At 34.8% G+C, this 19,492-nt stretch overlaps 1 protein-coding gene across 2 annotated transcripts in view; it reads right to left on the bottom strand.

The window, feature by feature from the left end:
• Positions 1 to 2,611: 2,611 nt before the first annotated feature.
• The window catches only part of EML5 (EMAP like 5), an 80,563-nt gene continuing 63,682 nt past the window's right edge, over positions 2,612 to 19,492 (bottom strand). Inside the window, exons 31-44 of one of the 2 annotated variants that reach the window (XM_015824285.1) lie at positions 18,805 to 18,934; positions 18,578 to 18,676; positions 17,117 to 17,137; positions 15,769 to 15,942; positions 12,152 to 12,360; positions 11,354 to 11,511; positions 10,185 to 10,299; positions 7,973 to 8,161; positions 7,564 to 7,736; positions 7,039 to 7,201; positions 5,782 to 5,885; positions 4,417 to 4,570; positions 3,763 to 3,863; positions 2,612 to 3,092 (exon numbers count right to left, since the gene is read on the bottom strand). In XM_015824285.1, coding sequence (XP_015679771.1) covers positions 3,056 to 3,092; positions 3,763 to 3,863; positions 4,417 to 4,570; positions 5,782 to 5,885; positions 7,039 to 7,201; positions 7,564 to 7,736; positions 7,973 to 8,161; positions 10,185 to 10,299; positions 11,354 to 11,511; positions 12,152 to 12,360; positions 15,769 to 15,942; positions 17,117 to 17,137; positions 18,578 to 18,676; positions 18,805 to 18,934 — 1,827 coding nt within the window. In that variant the 3' untranslated portion in view covers positions 2,612 to 3,055. The remainder of the gene's footprint in view (positions 3,093 to 3,762; positions 3,864 to 4,416; positions 4,571 to 5,781; positions 5,886 to 7,038; positions 7,202 to 7,563; positions 7,737 to 7,972; positions 8,162 to 10,184; positions 10,300 to 11,353; positions 11,512 to 12,151; positions 12,361 to 15,768; positions 15,943 to 17,116; positions 17,138 to 18,577; positions 18,677 to 18,804; positions 18,935 to 19,492) is intronic. The other variant, XM_015824286.1, reaches the window with a different exon arrangement.

Genomic DNA, 19,492 nt, shown 5'->3' with positions numbered 1-19,492 from the left:
ATCATCATCATCATATCATCATTATATAGATTCCTTAGTGTTAACTCTATGCAATAATATATGCAGAAATGTGAAAAGTACATAATAAACATCACATTGCATTCTTCCTAAATGCAATATTCTCCTTTTACAACAGAGTAGTAACCATTTCCTCTTAGAGAAGAAGGAAATATTCAACTTATAGCACCTATTAAACATTTCAGGAAAACACTGGGAAGGTTATATAAGCATTAGCCAAGAAAACATGCAAATTAGTCCTAACTGAACCATTAAAGCATGCTTCTTGGTTTATCCTCTAGTATCTTTTAGTATTAAAAATATACATTTCAAAACCAAGGTTTACATCTAGGACTCAAAAAAATAAGAACACTTAGATTTGGTTTGCTCATTTCACAGTGACTGGATAAACCAAGATAGGAGGAAGCAAAGCCTAGAATAAAAAACATTTATACAATGAATCCGTTATCATTTTCAGGATTATACATATAGGCTGAAGTTCATAGGTTCAGGTATTCATTACACTTTTTTAACTATTGCAAAACACTTTCAGGTCAAAATTTGCAAGCAAAAGAATCACTAGAAATTGAATTTCTTGCAATGATCCCACTGTTAAGATTGGAAGTTGACATATTTGGGCTTTTTATGGCTTCGGTGTATCTTATGTCATTAAAATTGCATGACTATGTTTGGGAAAAGTAAACCTTCTTGTACGTGATTATATAGTAATCAAAATAAAAACCTTCAAATATATGGGGAATGCTAGTGAAAAAGGGGAAAGCGAGTAAATTAATTTATGATTTCTTAATAACTAACTCCTTAAAAAGGGTGCATTTGTAGTCTTTTTAAATTGTAACACAAAAAAGATGCATCCTTAATTTCATCAAACTCTGTTTAGTAAAAAGACTGGTATTTTGGAGGCTGTGGTTGGGTAAAATAATACAACACTCTTCTCCCAAAAAGTGAGAGCAGTCACAAAATCCTAAACTACAAGTACTGTCTACAGCTAGAATCATGTTGTTTTTCCTTTTGTGTTTGGCATATCCATGAATTCCCTTCTCCTGAAAGCATATTTGAAGAGATGCACTAGCAAACTGAGTTTCTACCCAGCATGTTCCTGAACTCAGTTGAACTATGGAACCCCAAATTAAATCTTATTGTCTCTAATGTGAAGATATAAATTGAAAAGATATTGTTGTAGGTACCTATGGCTGCCATTCTTCTCAATATTATTATATATGCTTTCAAGTATTCAAAGAGGGGAAGAGAATTCTTATTTAAGTAAATTGGGTTAATTTAGATGCCATGTTATCTGGGATGCTCTGAACTGAACATTAAACATAAAGGAAACTCTTTGGAAACCCAGATTAGCTAAATGTCTAAATATCCTGACATGTGTTAGGCATCTTTTTCTTTTTATGATGGCATTCCTGGGTCACTAACTCACCTAATATTTGTCTTTTCAATTGCCTGAAGGTGTATTTTGGTTCAGAATTCTTGGTAATATAATTTTCATTTCTTTGTAAATGGCTTTGGGATGTTTACAATGAGAAATGGTATGTGGGTCTTTTTATTTTTTAAAAAATAAGAATTCTGAAGAGGGGATGTAGAAATTTTGTTTCCCGTTTTTTTATATAAAACACTAACTGACCCAGGTAGGTTTCCAGTTTTACTTCCTAAAATGAATGTTATTGTTTTTAAAGACACACAATAAAGATCTACTTTACAATGGCATCCATTTTTACAAAGGAGACTTAATTCTGCCCTGGTAGCAAGGATTTATAGTTACAAAAATGTTTTGGTTCTCATTTGCCAATATTTTCAACCTACGTGATTATACTGAAGTTACATATTGATTCCAGAACAGAAGTTTTAAAAATCCCCTAGTTAACTACCCTGTAACTTTTCTATGTGTAGGTACATTTTCATTCTGAAACAAATAATCACGAATGTGTTCTGAGGTTAAAAATGATGGGGACATGCATGTATGAACTGATTTTGACTTGAAGAACAAGAAATTTAACTATTCTTGTTTCTTCTGTTTAAAAAACACTATAAAATACAATTGAATTGCTGATTTCACTTTGAATTTATAAAGTTTTCATCCAGAAATGCAAGAAATATGGAATAAATAATTCCTATTGCTATTGATTTTTTTTTGCAACTGTTGACAGTCTATTCCTTCTATATACCTGAACACTAAAATGAACTCAACCCTCTTTTCTTCAGCATTGTTTTACAAACAAGCAGTTGCTCATTCACTGATAACACATTTATTCACAAGGCAAAAAACGGAGTTAGATCTTCTAGGTTTCGGGCAAGGCACTCAAAATGTGAGCAAATGTGATTCTGCTCGCAGAATTTATTTAATGCTCAAATGATACAAAAACAGTAAGTCTGCCTTGAAGAATGGGCTCCTACAGGTCTACCCACAGTCACCCAATAGGATTACAATTCAGGCTTCAAAATCAATACAATTATGCAGGTCCTGGAAGCAAACAATTCTTAAGGGGGATGGGTTGATTGGTTAAAAGTTGGGTAAACTAAGCAAATCTTTTCGAGGTCCACTCATTTTTTTTTATTTTTTTTTCACTTTAAAAAAAAGTTTTAAGACCAGCACAGTAGTTTGCTTTTCAGTAATAAAATAAGAATTCTTCTGTTGATTATAGAGTACCCAGTATTTAAACATCCACGATGAAAGTAAATGCATCAATATACTGTACAGATTTAGATCAGAAATAATATATCTTGAGTATAAGCCACAATTTTATTGGGGCACTGTAGATTGAGCCCAAACTCCTTCTTTATCAAAGTATTTCAATATCTGGCAGTGAGTGGGAAAGAGATATAGGCTATCAGATATGCTAGAAATAGGATTAATTTCAAAATATTTGCAGTAGTTCATGCTTCTGATAGTCTTTAGTCAGACAGACAGATCACTACCTGTCTTTATCAGCACCATTTCTTGAAGCATGAAGGGCACTGGAGAACTCTCTTTGTAGCCCGTAGTGCGCTAGTCACTTCATGTCCCATCTATCGGAGAAGGTCTCCATGTCTCTTAATGAGGCATATGGACACATTTCCAGACAAATATACTGCATTTTTAAACAAAAGGGAAGGAAAAAGAATAAGACATGTTAAGGATTAATGGATTTTAAAAGGGAAAATGTTATATATATGTATGTATGTATGTATGTATGTATATATATTTGTTTTCGTAGATTTTCACGAGTACAGGTATGCAGGTCTTGGTGTATTCGGGTCTTTTCCCGTGTAAGATTCTTGGCAACGTTTCAACGAGGTCCCACTCGTCATCTTCAGGCTGGGGTCTTCAGCTTCGTGCTTGTGCGAGCAAGGTGTGATTGGAGCTGCCGCCTCTCTATAAATATTGGTGGGGGGTGTGTGTGGAGTGCTGGCTTAATTGCTGTAGGTGGATTGGTTGGCTGTGTGGATTGGTTGGCTGTTATTGTTTGTGGAATGTTCAGCTGTTACGAAACAGCTGAAGTGCCAAGACACTTCCAATTTTACGCAGGAGAAAACCCAAATAACCAAAGACCTACATACAAACACCCGTGAAAACCTCAGAAAACACACACATATATATACATACATACATATACATATATATATAAAGAATGCTGTAGACCAGCAATTATTACATAAATTTCTGCTAATTCAATTAATTACTTGAGTGCAGTTTCAGAAAGAGCAGAAGATGTGTTGATGGAATTTTGTCTTTTTCACATTCAAATGAAATTAACATACCTGCTATCATCTCCACCAGCACTGACAACATATCTGTCGCCACTTGTAAAGCGAATATTAGTCACATGAGCTGAGTGACCTAAAAATCGTTTATGTTTTGCCTTCAATAAACAGAAAACTTTCTGTTAGTTTAACATTTTTTAAAAATCACCTTGACTTTATTGAAATAATCTTTAATAAGGGCTCATTACTGAATTCCTTCTCTTTATATTGCTCCCTCGCTACAAAACTATCCATGGTACCACATTAAATATACTGTAGCATCTAATTTCAACACAGTTCTATAGCAGGTGTATATGCATTTTTCCTTTGTCCCCTTTCACTGTTTTCTTGGGCTGATACGGCAGAAAGGGAAAGCAAAATTGGGTTGTTGCTCAATTCTTTATGAAGGGACAATAACAACTAAATTTGTATTTATACCTTTTTGGGATCTCCACATGGTATAATATGATATAACTATAATGGTATAGTTAAAAAAGAGTTGGTGGCCATGACAGAACAATCAAATCTCTGTCTGCAACAGACATTTAAAAACAGGCAAAGTTCGAATTGCATCACTGTGCCCATCATCTTGATATTTCTGCGGATACTCTGGTAGCTTTCAAATTCAGCTATCAAAAGACCTGGTGACTGAATGAAAGAAAAGGGTCTTACAAACTTCTCTGAACAAGGGAAGTCAAACAACTTGACCATGCCAAAATCATCGCCTGTTACAAGGCTAATTCCCGAGTGAGAAACACAGGCACAATTTACATCCGCTTTCTCAGCATGCCGGGACCAGATTCCAACAACTTCATCACCTAGAATGCTGAAATAGAGGGAAAAGAAAGGAACTAAGAGGACATGTTCTGATGTAGTGGACGAAATAAAGAACAAGGTATACTATATTGTCAGAGCTGAATCATTATAACATTAACTATTATCATTATTTTATAACCTTATACTAGTAGTCTTCACGTATATTTACTGTATTTTGTCTATAAAATTCGTCCTCTCAGATAGAAGATTATGCCAAAGAGTAGGGTCACCTAAATAGAAGGCACCTCTCTGAATCCCATTAGATGACAATATCTGAGGGAAGGACCTGGAAGATCATCCTCCCTATATTACCTAGTTAGTACTCTCAGAGAGAAGGGATCCAGAAAATAACTCAGCTGCGTGCCATGTAGAGCTTTAAAGATGATAACCAGCAACTTCAGTTGTACCAACTGCCAGCTAGTGTAACTTGTGAAACAGCGGTGTAACTCAGAGGAACCATTAATCACCGGAAACTGCACCCACTGCAGCTTGCTTGATTAGTTGCAGCTTCCAGAGGTAAGTTGCTAAGAGGTATGTTTTTATTGTCCTTATTTTATTTGGGGAAATTCAGTAAGACATAAAGCTGAACTGCAGAATTCCAAATTTTTCTAAACTTCCCCAGCCAGAATGACTAATGGTGCTGGATGCTGTGGTGCTGCAACATGTGTACTCCTGTTGTAATATACAGAACCAGGTAAAGGTCTCAATTAGTGCAGTTAATGAATTCCAAAATAGTCACATTACAGTAATGGAATATTTCTTTGGAAAATAAAGTAATTGGTTCCAGCTTGACAGAAGTAAGCAATTAAAATTTCTAAATGTATTTTATATGTTTCTTAATAAAATGCTTTATGATAGTAAACGAGAACAAACTTATATGCAAAAAGTACCTGCTGTCTCCTGTTATCTCAAAATGAGCCTCTACTTTTTTCAGCTTTCCTTGAATGGAACCTTCCTTTTCTCCATTTTGCACACACAAAATGATTAGTGTCTAAACTCCCAATGGCAACTGCCTCCGTGTGCAATAACCTTACATTAACTGAATGTAAATGCTTCCATTAAGTGCAATGTTGTATCACTTTATAGTTTGTATTGAATTGAATATCACACTATTTGAACTTGCTCTAATTGCAACCTACCTGTATGCAGAAGTATATAGGTTTATGTTCTTTTCAGTGGGAAATGATGTGTCATATTTTAAACAATAAAATATTGATCTACCTGGTCCACGTGGCCCATGTTATTCTATCAATCACTGTTTGATCCAGAAGTTGTTTTCCTGAAGGCACTTCATAAACTTGCCTTTTGTAAGACCCAGTAGACACCTTTAAGAACACATAGAGGTAAATATAAACTTTATAAGTATCCTAATAAATTTGTGCAGTCTATAAGAAAGATTTTGCATTCTTAAGTTGCATTACCAACATGTTACAAAAACTGAAGGTCCAGAACTATATCCAGAGAAGCCTTAGCTAAACTATTACAGTCAGTCATCAGGTTACAACAGAAATTGGAACCAGGCTTGTCATCACTAAGTGATGCAGTTGTAAAGCGCGATGGCACATGACTGCATCATTTAGCGACGGCAGTCCCAGTTCTTCTTGTAACCTCAAGATGGATAATTTGTTAAGCGAGAAGTGACAGGAGTTCCAGATAAGGAGCATAGCAATAGCGGTTTACAGAGTCAGCATATTGCCCCCAACAATCTGGGTCCTCATTTTACTGACCTCAGAAGGATGGAAGGCTAAGTCAACCTTGAGCCAGTCAGGATCGAACTCCAGGCAATGGGCAGAGTAGTCTGTGATATTGCACTTTAACCACTACACCAGGAGGCCCAGCTCAGGCAGTGGATGAATTGGAAAGGGGCAGCTAAGGTGCAGTATGAGCACATGGGAGGCCAGGGAAGTAGACCACAGTCCAAGCACAAGGATGCTGCAGCTCAGGACAAACACAGGGAGGCCAGGTGAGAATGTATCAGAGCAACTTGCAACATTCCCTGAGGCTTCCCCACTGACTTTGCTCATTCAGCATTTTCCAACAACTTGGAAAGGTCTCTGAACAAGAAGTCAGTAAGTGAGATGCTCTGAAATATCAAAAATATACAATAGCTGTGTAATGAAGTATTGTTATTACTGTTATCACTACCCCTCCTCCTAACCCACATAAGAAAGTTGATGGATAAACCCCAAAGAATTTTAAAATAAGACATTTTTTAAGGAGTAGCATTTATTAGTTTTGTATGACTTTGAAATCTCCAAATCTCCTAACTTTAATTTTTACAAATGTATTAAATTTCTGCTATAATACCTACTTAGGCTGTTGACGCTCTGTTTGAAAACAACAGGAAATAGCCTGTCTCAAGACCAAACTCTTATAAATTCATACTGTCGTCAAAGATTACAAGATTTAACCTTTAAAAAAATGTTCATGATGTAAATGAAAAAAACGCATAACAAAAAATCCACATTATTTCCTTACCTGAAGATAACAGCTATCTGCAGAAAAGTCCATTTGAATAACAAAGCTTGGGATGTCTTTGCAATAGCTGGCTCGGTTAAGAGGAGGCCCCAGTGTCAGGTCATAAAAGTCAACTGCATTTTCACTTGAACCCACTGCTAAGTAATGGGAATCTGGGCTGAACCTATGCAGAAAAAAAAGTTTTAAATTCATTCTAATTTACCAAATAACTCATTTAAAAAGCTCAAGATGTTAAACTGCTGTTTGGATCTTTTCTGCTGCATGCTGAAAATTATTCTACTTCCCCCTATCCAAGGCATTTTCATACTTCAACTTCTTTTATTTCCTTCTGCTTGCACATACACCTTGAAAATGGTGAATGGTGAATGGTAGTGCTAGAACACTCCATCTGCTAAACCATTAATAGATGAATGAAATGCAATAGCACCGTATCTGGATAAGCATCATATCCAGTAATAAAACCCAAGTGCAGATGTCACATTTGTTCCGTGGAGCAAGCGAGAGATACTGTATATGATTTCTCACCTGATGTCTTGGATGGCAGATCGTCTGTCTCTTTTCTTCCCCCATATCTTCAGAGAGTTCACTAATAGGATAATAAATTCTCCATTTTTCATGCCAATTGCTACCATGTCACCTTCTGGGCTGTATGATACAGTACGTGCTGCATGGCCCAAATTGACTTTGTTCACCATTTTCTGCAATAGTTCCATAAAATGAAATTAAAATTAGAATAGCATGTTAAATGACACAATGCTTTCTTTTCCTATAAATATTACCTTATCTCCTGGTAATACTTTACAAAATGGGTTGAAAAATGTATCATTTATTTAATTACCAAGCCACCTAGAATCGCTTTGGCAAGATGAGTGGCATAGATGTTCAATAAATAAATAACTTACTGTAACTTCTTAAATGCCATTTTTACACTTACTTTGTCAGCAATATCCCAAAGTCTGACTGTTCCATCTTCTGCTGCAGAAAGAAAAAGATCACGAGATGGGTGGGTTGCCAATCCCCAGATAGGCCCATCCATGTGCCCATTAATCAGAATGTTACAGGCAGCATTTTTCTCTCCAACTTCTATGATTTCAGCATTTCGTGTCCCAACAAGAATTTTTCCCTAGAACAATAGTGAATTAATGGTCATTGTACAATTTAATAATTTATAATTTTAATAATTATACATATAATAAACAGAAAGCAAACTTAGTGTAACAGCTAAGTTTCTCCATCAGAGGAAACAAGATATTTTCTGATACTATAAGACAAAGAGAAACTCATTTAATCATTGAGAATATGTGATAGGGTTTATCCTAGGACTGCTCTGTCTGGGTTGCAAACATGTGGATGCCTACTAGACAGCAAATACTGAAAACTCCAATTCTGTGCTGTCATCTTCTAGTTGTCATGAATGCTGCAGCCAGAGTATGGTGTCTTAGGAGTATCCAAAAGTGGCTGGGACAAAAATAAAATATATTTGTGTTCTGTTAAGTTAAATTTAAATTTAATTTAAATAGAGATGACAGAATAAATGCATTCAATCTACTTAATAATTTTCCACTTTTGACACATTGAAAATTAAAGCTGAATGGCATTTTCTGGAAGATTGTGCTACCACTTGGCAACAAATAGAGAAATCCAACAGGTGCAATTTCCCTCCAATGTTAAAAAAAAATAAGCAAAAAATTTCTATAAGGTTATAAATAAATTTCCTAGATTTGCAAAGAACTACTTGAAATTCACATTCACAGGAACACATGCGCACACACACACAAACACATACACAATACATAAAAATCCCCAATTGCCCACTTATGTGACCAAATGGACATTGGCCCATCCAAATCACTTTGGAAAGAACAATGACCTAAACGTTGTCTGTTCCTGGATTTAAAATCTAATTTTCCAATATGGCATACATAAACACCGTATGCTCTCCAAATCTCCCACACCACCTGCCAGATTCCCTCCCCATATATTATTTTTAATTTTTTCATTAGAAAATAAATAAATGGGTAGTTGGAGGTTGTCAAGTAAGCCACTTACCTTAACTCTAATTTGTATTTCTAACAATATACCCAACTCCTTCAAATACTCATTTATTTATTTCTTAATAAATAAAATAATAGGTGGCTACAGTCAATACCTTATTTGACAATGTAGTTGCTTCCTGTGAAAGGAAAGGTAAACTGAATTGGTAGAGAACATTTTTGGAAGCTAGGGAGATGGGACGCTTTTGGGTGATTGCCATATGTTGTACATGAGGCTGCCTTGGAAGCTGCAGCTGGTCCAGAACAGAGTGATATAGGCAGTGTTGGGGGTGCCTCATTATACCACTCTCTGCAAACTGCATTAATTGCTAGTAGGCTTCCAGGTGCAATTCAAGGTGCTGTTTATTATCTGTAATGCCCTTCATGGCATGGGGCTATATTATTTGAGGAATCACCTGTGTCCCATGGGTTTTGCTAATCTGGTAAGATGGGGCAGAACTGGTGTGCTTTGGATCCTCTTGATCAAACAATGCCCTCTGTCAGGATCCAGGAAGTGTCCCTTCTCTGTTGCAGTGGAATCATGCTCCCCCAGAGATGTGTGTGGTTGCCATCCTGATGACCTTCCAGAAGTTCCTTAAAAACTTGGCTGTTCTCCCAGGTCTTGGGATACAGTGGTTGCAGAGCCCTGTTGATTGTGTTTCATGATATATAGATTGTGGTTTGTCTAGATGCATATAATCATTCTTTTGTTTTCTATCTTTGCTTTCTATCTTTTTAAGTATAAGATGCCCAAAGTCATTCTAGAGGCAAGTGGCCTCTAAATTTAATAAACAATCAAATAAGGGGGGGTTGTTAGCCACACCCAGTCTGACCATCTGTTGCCATGACCCCCTATCAAAACATAAACACATGTTTTATGACTGGAAACACAATGGCAGCCATTTGAGGGCAGTGCCCATAACATGGTTTCAAAATTCTGTGCCTACCATCCCAACTGTTACGAAGCAACAGGAATTAATATAATTTGTTACTATTTTTTAAATGTATGTTTTAATTTCTGTAACTTTTAATGATAAAACATGGAAACAAGACACAATATCAGTTATTTATATATCTACCTTTGGTCTGGGCCATATTGCATTATTGACTTACTTTGCCTCTGCACACCGAACGGACACAGTCAATTACTTGTCCTGTCTCTAATCTAAAGGCGCGACATCTTCTAAGTTCCTGATCCCATAGTTTAAGTGCACCTCCTTCTTTTGATCTAGCCAAAATAAGAAAGAGTCTTTTCAGAGAAAACATATGAAAGTCCCTAAAACCAAGTATTATTCATTAACTAGTAAACAATTCAACAGAAATTCAGTATTTAAAAAATGATAATGCCTCAGTTTGTACTCTTCAAAAGTCATTATGGTATTTAAACCAATTTTGTAATACCAAAATGATTTTTCCATGGCTGATAAGTGATATCTGATTATGTAGGAGTTTTCATTTAATGATCTCAGGATATCAGAATTAAGATTATTGTATGAGTTGCTGAGAATAAGATAATTTCCTTCACTTGGTATAAAGACTCCCTAAACTTTTAATGCAATCTAGAACAGTGTTTGTCAACCTTGGCAGCTTGAAGATATGTAGACTCCAACTCTCAGAATTTTGGAAATTGAAGTCCACATATCTTCAAGCTGCCAAGATTGAAAAACAGTGGTCTTGAATCATTAAGCATACAATTAATTATTTCCTTTGCAAGAGAAAATTATTTACTATAGTCTATGTAAAACACTTAATTCCACTAAACACATAGGAAAATAGGAAAAGAGATGCAACATAATAAAGTCACATGACAATTACTACTTTTTCTACAAGTAGATATTTGTTTTACTTGACTAGAAGATTACAACTAGTCATGCAGAACTACCGAGGAGATATAATCAGCAGCTCCAAATACATCCTCTTGGGTGGAAAAGAAAAACTGAAATCCATCTCTTTGATTTACTCATAATATGCATCATTTCCCCCCCTGAAAGTAACTAGATAGAAACAGCCACGACTGACATCACTACTGATTAACTATATCTGTCAATGTAGACAAGATAGGTGCATTATCCATTGTAAATACTTTACAAATACAATTACAATAAAATTTATTATAATACATTTGTGTATCCATTAGTTATTTTGTAAAATTACTACATTTGTAAAAATTACTACTAGCGTTTGTAAAATTACTACCATAGCTGCCCTATGGTAAGATGGGTGGCCAACAAATGAAAGAAACAAAGAAACAAAATATATTCATATAAGAAAACAAGACTCACGGCCTCTCTTTGCCTCCAGTTACAATTAAGCCATCACGTAATGTCGTATACATTGCAAATATAGGACCATTATGAGCTTTGCCCACAATTCGATTCAATATGTGGTCCTTCCAAACACACACATCTCCACTGATGGTACCTGTAAATGTCAAATTATTCTGAAAAGGGGGAAAAATATGTCCATCATCTGATTTCAAAAAGGAATGAATACAAGCATTTACTATAAAAGGACAATTTATACAGAACATTGTGCCCAATCCACAATCCCAATCTGACTTTAGTTCTGAGTTTGGGAGGAAAAAAAACTTTAGTCATTTTGCAACCGAAGACAAGGGCAGGAATCTAGTGTTGTCTACTTCTTACTGTCCTTTAATAGCACTGATCACAATTATTCTTCAGTAACTGATCTGAGACTTTACCTACATTTTTGCTTATAGGGATTCCTAAGCAGTATGATCACTTCTTAAGTACTTTCTAGTACTTTCTTTTTTATTCTATATCCACGGAATTGTTTAAAAGAATCTTTGGGACTTATTTGAGAAACCTAGCAATACTCTGCTTTTTGAAAGGGCACCTGTGTGCTACACAATAGCTAAAACTATCAGCTTTTCCCCACAAATGACACATACTGTATTCATAGCACCATGCAGTCATTGCTCAAGCAATATACAGCCTTCCCTAGTCCTTTCTGGATTGGATGACTCTTGAGTCATGAGTGAGAAAATATACTAAGCAGCAATTACAAAGAGTGGTTTTAAAGTTGATTAATATTTTAAAATATTCTTTTAAATTACGTACAGCTCCAAATGCCACAGAGAGCATGGTTTGCATTCGTGCATCTTCTATTGAACTTGTCTGTCCTTTTTTACTAAGAAGGGCTCTTCCAGCAAGGGTCCAAAATCTCACATGTTTTACTCCTACTGAAACAAACTGAGTGTCGGAATCAGGCCTGAATTCTGCTACAAAAATACGTTGGTTATGACCGGCTCTACTCGCAATTTTGGCACCTAGTGGGAAGAGTTAATTATACTTTACATTCAGATATACATAATTGTATCAAGAAATAGTGAAAACAAATAGTGTCTTAAACAATAATCTTTCAGGTATAGTTGTTTTCTATCATTAAACCCTGTCTTCCTAAAACCAAGCCCAGGAAATAAAAGAAAAATAAATTACATATTTGGTCATTTTCTTTACTGATACTGATAATAACATTATTGCTAATAATAATTTTTTTATTTTTATCTTTGTTAATGAAAATTGTTATTCACTTATGAAATTTTAGTGGTTAAAACTTTAAAAACAATCTGGAAATTATATACAATTCTAAATTTCTTATATCTCATCTTGCTATTAACCCCTGTATTATTTCCCATTCCATAATGAGTATCATATTTTTTTAGTAACTGTATCAGTTTGAAGAGGGATCTGTGATGATGTATTATCCACACATTATGTTGCTCATGTAAGTAGTCTAATTAAATAAGTATTCCTATTTACGTGCAGGTTAATATGAGAGATATTGGTGCTCACTAGTGATTAACTGGTGCTAATAAGTATAATCCAGGACCTAAAGCTTCTTTCTCTACAAGTAAGCAATAGCACTTAGACTTATATATCGCTTCACAGTGCTTTACAGCCCACTCTAAGCAGTTTACAAAGTCACCATATTTCCCCCAACAATCTGGATCCTCATTTTACTGACCTTGGAAGGATGAAGGCTGAGTCAACCTTGAGCTGGTGAGACTCGAATTGCATTCTAACCACTGCGCCATCAAGGCTCTACAACAGGGATGTCAAACTGTCGGCCCGCAGGCTGGATGCGTCATGGTGAAACCACACCCACCCCATTGCCGGCAATGGAAAAAAAGTCGCGATACGTCACGACATGTCATGTGACGTTGCAAGTTTGACACCCCTGCTCTACAAAGTATGGTTGAAACCATGTATGACATCATATTTAATACCCATTGTACAGGCAGAAGATATCAAATGATATTTAAATTGCAAAGGCTTTTTAGGATAGTAAATTATTTCATATGCCTTAGCCTTCTGCTTCTAGAACAGAGCACTAGACCTATGAGATCTAAGAGAGAGTTATTTAATAGTCACTGTAGTTTTTCAAGTTGCCCTCTGTTGATTCATAACATGAGTTCTCAGTAGCAATTTCTATCCAGAAAGTTCTGAACAAATTAAAGCTGGGTGTAGCTGATGTAAAAAAAGACAAATGCAAAGTTCTTCTCTCAAGTAATAAAAGTCAAATGCTCCGGTTAAAGGTACTTGTGTAAATGATCTTGCAATAGTAGTTGATCGCAAACTGAGTATGAGCCAGCAGTGTGATAATGTGGCAAAAAAGGCATAAGTAATAATTTAGGCTGTATCAAGAGAACTTCCAAACCAGGGAAACATTTGTGATACTGTGTTGACAAAATGTTGCAAGTTCTCAATATTTTGCTGAATTTGTGATTATACCATAGGTTTGGATCACTACAGTATAATATTCATTTGTTTGACTTGAACTAAGTTGAGATAATTCTATCATTTTTTCAGTGGTTATTCAAGAACACTTTGGCACCATTAATAACAAAGGCTATTCCATTTCTTTTATTATCTTTCTATTCCTCAGTAAATTTGATGTTCCTTTGATGTAAAAGTGACCCATTCCAATGCATTTCAGTTCACTGATTTTCAGAATGTCAATATTCAGTCTTGATTTTCTGCTCTGACAACATCAAATTGGCCTTAGTTCATGGTTCTAATGTTCAACAGTATATATGTATATTCACTACTGAACTTTTGCCTCTGGGCATATCATCACGGGATGTCCAGCTTTAATTCAGCCACATTAGAAACACTAGTGCTTCTTGTACTTGCCTCTGCTCTTCCCAAGTAGTTCACTGGCTATCTTCTGGCATGACTTGGCAGGGGGAGAGATGTCATCTTCCAGAATCACACTGATGCCCTTACAGCACAGTACTTGAGCAAAATGGTTTGGATAAGATTGGCATATGTGGGACTGATTGGGGTAGATTGTAGGGCTGATACCGAAATACAATTTTATCTTATTTTACTTGTCTACCTATTAAATTGTTGTATTTTACCCCAACTTCATTTTAAATTGATTTTATAGGATTTTATTAATATTATATGTTTGGAACTCTATATTTTGATATGGCCTATGGGCTAATTAATAAACTAAACTAACTGGTTGATATTACCATTGGATTTCCTTGTCAGAATACTGAAATGATTTATCACTTCTTTCTCCAATAGAACTTATAGATTTTGTCTGGGGTGCCGTGTCTCACATCTTTTAAAGAAAGATGGGTGTCTGAATGCAATCTCTGATTACCAGTTTCTGATAAATGAACCATTAGAGATCACCTGCCTTTCCTGCTTATTAACTTCTCAAAAAAACTTCAAAAGGCATATAAGTTGGTTTTCAGAGAAATTTACCATTTGATTTGCAAGAAAAGCATACAAGTACTTTACAATTAACTGCCTGTAAATTTTGATATGGGAATTTTAAAAGCATGATAATTCAGTTCAGACTGACAAGCAATCTCTCTTGGTTTTCATGCAACTTATAAATCATATTTCTCATGAATTTTTGATGACTTTTTAAGAAGTTGGACAATCTGCTCATTTATTCTTAGGATTGTGTTCTCTCCACAGTGAATAAGGTGCAGATAGTTTTTCAATGCCTTTGTAAATATTGCCGCTGTCTAAGCTAGACAATGTACATGATTTTCTTCAAAAGGATAATGCCTCTTTTCACATTATCAAGTGACATTCAGCATTTTGGGCAGTTTGCCAATTTTTATTGTAGGTTATTCCTAATTTTACTACACTAAGAACATCCCTGGTTTATCTTATTAAGAAAATGATTCCTTTCAACTAGTATTTTAACAGAAGTTTTTTCTGCTTAAATAGACATTTACTTCTCTATGTACCCCTTCATCCTCCAACCAGTGTTTCTCAACCTTGACAATTTTAAGGCATGTGGACTTCAACTCCCAGAATTCCATAGCCAGCATTGCTGGCTGTGGAATTCTGGGAGTTGAAGTCCACATGCCTTAAAATTGTCAAGGTTGAGAAACACTGCTCCAAACCCTACCACCTCCTTTATTGTACCATACAGGCTGATACTCCCAATTTTATTTTGAGTGCAAATTGTGGTTTTACACCCTATTCCAGAATTTAAAAGTGGCCTTCATTGGCCCTCTGTCCATCATGCATAATCAGGTGGAGAAACAGAGAAAAAAAATACTTCATTCAATCAAAAGGTTCATTGCTGTGTAAATTATGAGTGATATTTCAGCAAGATTTCTTTAATCCTAGTTTGAAGTAAATACAGACTCTTGAAAACTCTCATAGAAATTTCCTAGTGTCAGACAGAGTGAATATTTGCCTACCTTCTTGCCATTTCCAAATGGTAATGGTATGTTCAGGATCCAAACCAACAGACAGAAGAAGCTTGCCAGTGGCACTAAATCCAACTGAACAAACTCCTTTTGAATGGTAACATCGCAGTACAGACAATGTCTGTTTGTTCATTGCGTCCCACACATGAATACAAGGCGCTGTTGCTGAACAAATACAAGAACAGCAATAATTAATTTTGTTAAAGAAAGCTTGTAGGGCATTTAATATTAAAAGCATTTAAATTTGTCTTAAAACATATTTCATTTTTTTTAACATTTACATTTGTTCTTTTAAAAAGTTACGTTTAGTAAGTATAACCTCATTCCTACTAAGTTTTCTCTTGCAATCCTAAACTCTTTTTAGATCTGAAAGAAAAAATGTGTTTTAACCAATAATACTTTATGCCAAATGCCAATTCATGAGTTTAAATTTAGTTTTCTAGAAATGTTTCACTGGAGTTTAGTTGTGGGCCACAATGCCCTTAAATGGAGACAACGTAGCCCTGGATAGGAAGGTAAAGAAATTGGAAAAACCAGGCTGTATTTTCAACCACTTGCCAGATGACTGTTACTGCATAGGAGAAAACAGGATTCTGGAAAGAAACAAGTGCCTGTGCAGATGCTGCTGCTAAGAAGGGTTTGCATTTCTCGGTCATGGACTGCTCTACCCACATAAAGGAAGCTTGGCAAGAGATGGATCGCATCTCCCACACACTGGGAAGGATGTGCTTGGCAGGTGCCTTGTGAATCTCCTATTAATCATGTAGTCAGTCCAAGACAACCATCACCTACAGTTTTCTTCTCTTTTACAAAAGAAGCAAACATTTATGAACGAGAAGCAAATCCTTCTGCCCTGATTTGCCTAGATACAGATTTTTCATTGAAAGTAGAGTGCTGCCAGAAATGTTATGCTACTTTTATGTCTCTTAATAAATCTTATTAATCAGAACTCAAAGACTTGTTCTGGTCTAACCCAGGTTGCTCCCAGAAGCCTGACAAGGATAAATATGTTGTCACAGGTGCCACTAAAACCTAATAGGATAACATACATATTTGGAAAATAGACTTGAAAAATTACAATTTATTGAAAAGGAATAGGCTCAACAGAAATGTAGTTCAGAAATGGTTTATTACTAACAATAACATCATCATTACAAAGAATGAATATTTTTATTTCAATTAAGGGAAATTTTGAGCATTTAAAAATGGTTAAATTTTATGTTTTGAATTAAAAAACCAGTAATATTTTTAATACCATGTAATCAGTTATTTACAACACACTAAATAACAGAAAATCTTAGTTATAATTGAAGATATTAAAATTTAGCTTTTTTCTTACTTGACATGTCTGCTGAGTCTCCTGTAATGGAAAACCAGTAGAAAAATAATTACAAACAAAAAAGATGATAATGTATATATGTGTGGTATAATTTTAATTTATTCTCAAAAATAAATCTAAACTTAAGCTATCTCTATGTAGTTAGATGCTGTTCCCAAGCACAAGATAAACTGTTCAGAGCAAAAACAGAGACTTTTTTACATCGATCGTGTAGATTATATATCTAAATTATATGGAGTTTTCCATTTGCAGAGAAATGTTATTTAGCTAAAGACAGATCACCTCATTGTGTTCTTTTTGAAGCAATCCACAGAAGTGCAGAAAATTTATTATCTTAGCTACTTTGAGACAGTTCACAGGTTATCCAAACAATGAAACACAGTATTATGTGAATGAAAAACTGCCCTTATACTAAAATTTCTCTTTTTCTAATTCCATGCGATACCACAGGTGTTCTCAAACTGTAGTTTTTTCCTCAAAATTAGGACTATGCATAATGTGTTTATCCAATCTGACTGAAGATAGGTTATAATTATGGGGGATAGGATTATTTGCAGTAATTGCTTTTCAATTATTTCATCTTTTTAATGTTTTATTTGGGGTAATTCTTTCTCTTCCTAACATAGACTAAGAGGAGAAAGCTCCATTTAATTATCTTCAGGGAATCATATTAGAATGAAAGAATAAAGAGTAGTACAATGATTTTTTTAAACAAACTAATTAGGAAAGGGTGCCTGTTATTGTCCAAAGTTCAGTAAACTGAAGAAAATTCCACTGCAGCAACACAAGTTATGCCATTTGAGCCATTTAGGTTATGATGTCACATAATGCATTATGTAAATTAATATAAATGACAGAATAATTTGCATAACACATTATATCATTTGTATTATCGTGATTGTGATGTATCACAACAATGACTATTTCGTGTCAATTGTATCTTGACATCATTCACAAATGACATAAATCATAGCAGAATTTTGTGCAAAATCCGTTTACTGAAATTTGAGATCTAATTGTAGTATTGTTTTTCAACCTTCACAAGACAGAGCATGTGGTTATATGTAATTTGTTTATCTACAAGCTATAGAAATCTTCTCTTCAGCCAGTATTCTTTGAAACCTTTTCTTCATTTCATAGCTATGGCTATTTTATTATTTAAAATACTATAGTTGGCATATAGCAGGCTTCATAGTGCTGTATAGAATAAAGAATGCTTAAGTGGGGCTCACCAAATTTAATAATCATTTTGATGAATGCTGGGATGAAAATATAATTGGCATTGTAAAACAGGAATAGATTTGTGAATATTTTTAATGATATAAGAATAAATTTAATTGACTCCAATAACTGACCAATCAGAAGCAGTATAACTAAATACTTTCTTCTCTTCATGAACTCATCTGGCTATCTGCTCAGTTATAGTATATATTGTTTTTTTCTTAAAAAATTGAAACATACCTACTTGGCCCGATGCCACAAGGTTGCCAAATTTGGGATGTTGATTTATTGTGAGGCACAAAATGTCATCATTATGTTCCTGATAAAAAGATTGAGAACCTAAAGAGAAAAATGTATATGTATTATTTCAAGCTCAGTATTACATCTGGAGGGGGGAAATTATCATTACAGAAGGGAACATGAATAATGTTTCACACTACTTACTTTTAGATATGTAGTTTTCCTACCTGTTGCCACATTGTACAGAATCCCAACTGATGCTGTATGATAAATTATGTCAGCACCATCATTCAAATAGTGCACATTGTTTCTGCCATCTCTACCGCGGTATCCAAACACCAGTTCGAGCACTAAATCCTAAGAAAACATATTCAGAATCTTTGGATTCTTATATGAAAAAGACTTTAAACATGTGTACTAAACAACTTTTAAGTTCCCCAAACATTGAGAAAAACTTACATGACCGCATATAATTGACAACAAACAGGAGACATGTCTTCTAAACCTCCTACTTCTGTTCTTCAGTTTTAACCCTGAAGTACTAGTTGATTTAATTATTGGAAGATTTAAATAGATACAGAATAAAATATCACAGTATGTGTTACAATTTATTCCTTCTAATTGGCCAAATAGAGCTTCTACATTTCTTTAATATTTTTAACGAGATAGTTTCCTATAGTTCTTGAAATTATAGCTTAAATACTATGTTTTAATAATAATAATAATAATCTTTATTGATTAGCCCTTGGGCCATATCAAAGTGCAAAGTTCCAATAACAGATCATTACCAAAGTCTAATAAAGCAATTTAAAATAAAATTTGATAAAATACAGTTTAAAATGGAACTAGAATAATATATGACTTAAGATGAAATTGGAGTAAAATACAGTCTAAAATGAAGTTAAAATAGAGTAC

Source organism: Protobothrops mucrosquamatus, unplaced genomic scaffold (genome assembly GCF_001527695.2).
Source record: "Protobothrops mucrosquamatus isolate PMUCROS unplaced genomic scaffold, P.Mucros_1.0 scaffold2181, whole genome shotgun sequence".
In the NCBI taxonomy this organism is placed as follows: Eukaryota; Metazoa; Chordata; class Lepidosauria; order Squamata; family Viperidae; genus Protobothrops; species Protobothrops mucrosquamatus.
Note: the sequence above shows the minus strand (reverse complement) of the source record. Positions and strands in the feature narration are given on the sequence as shown.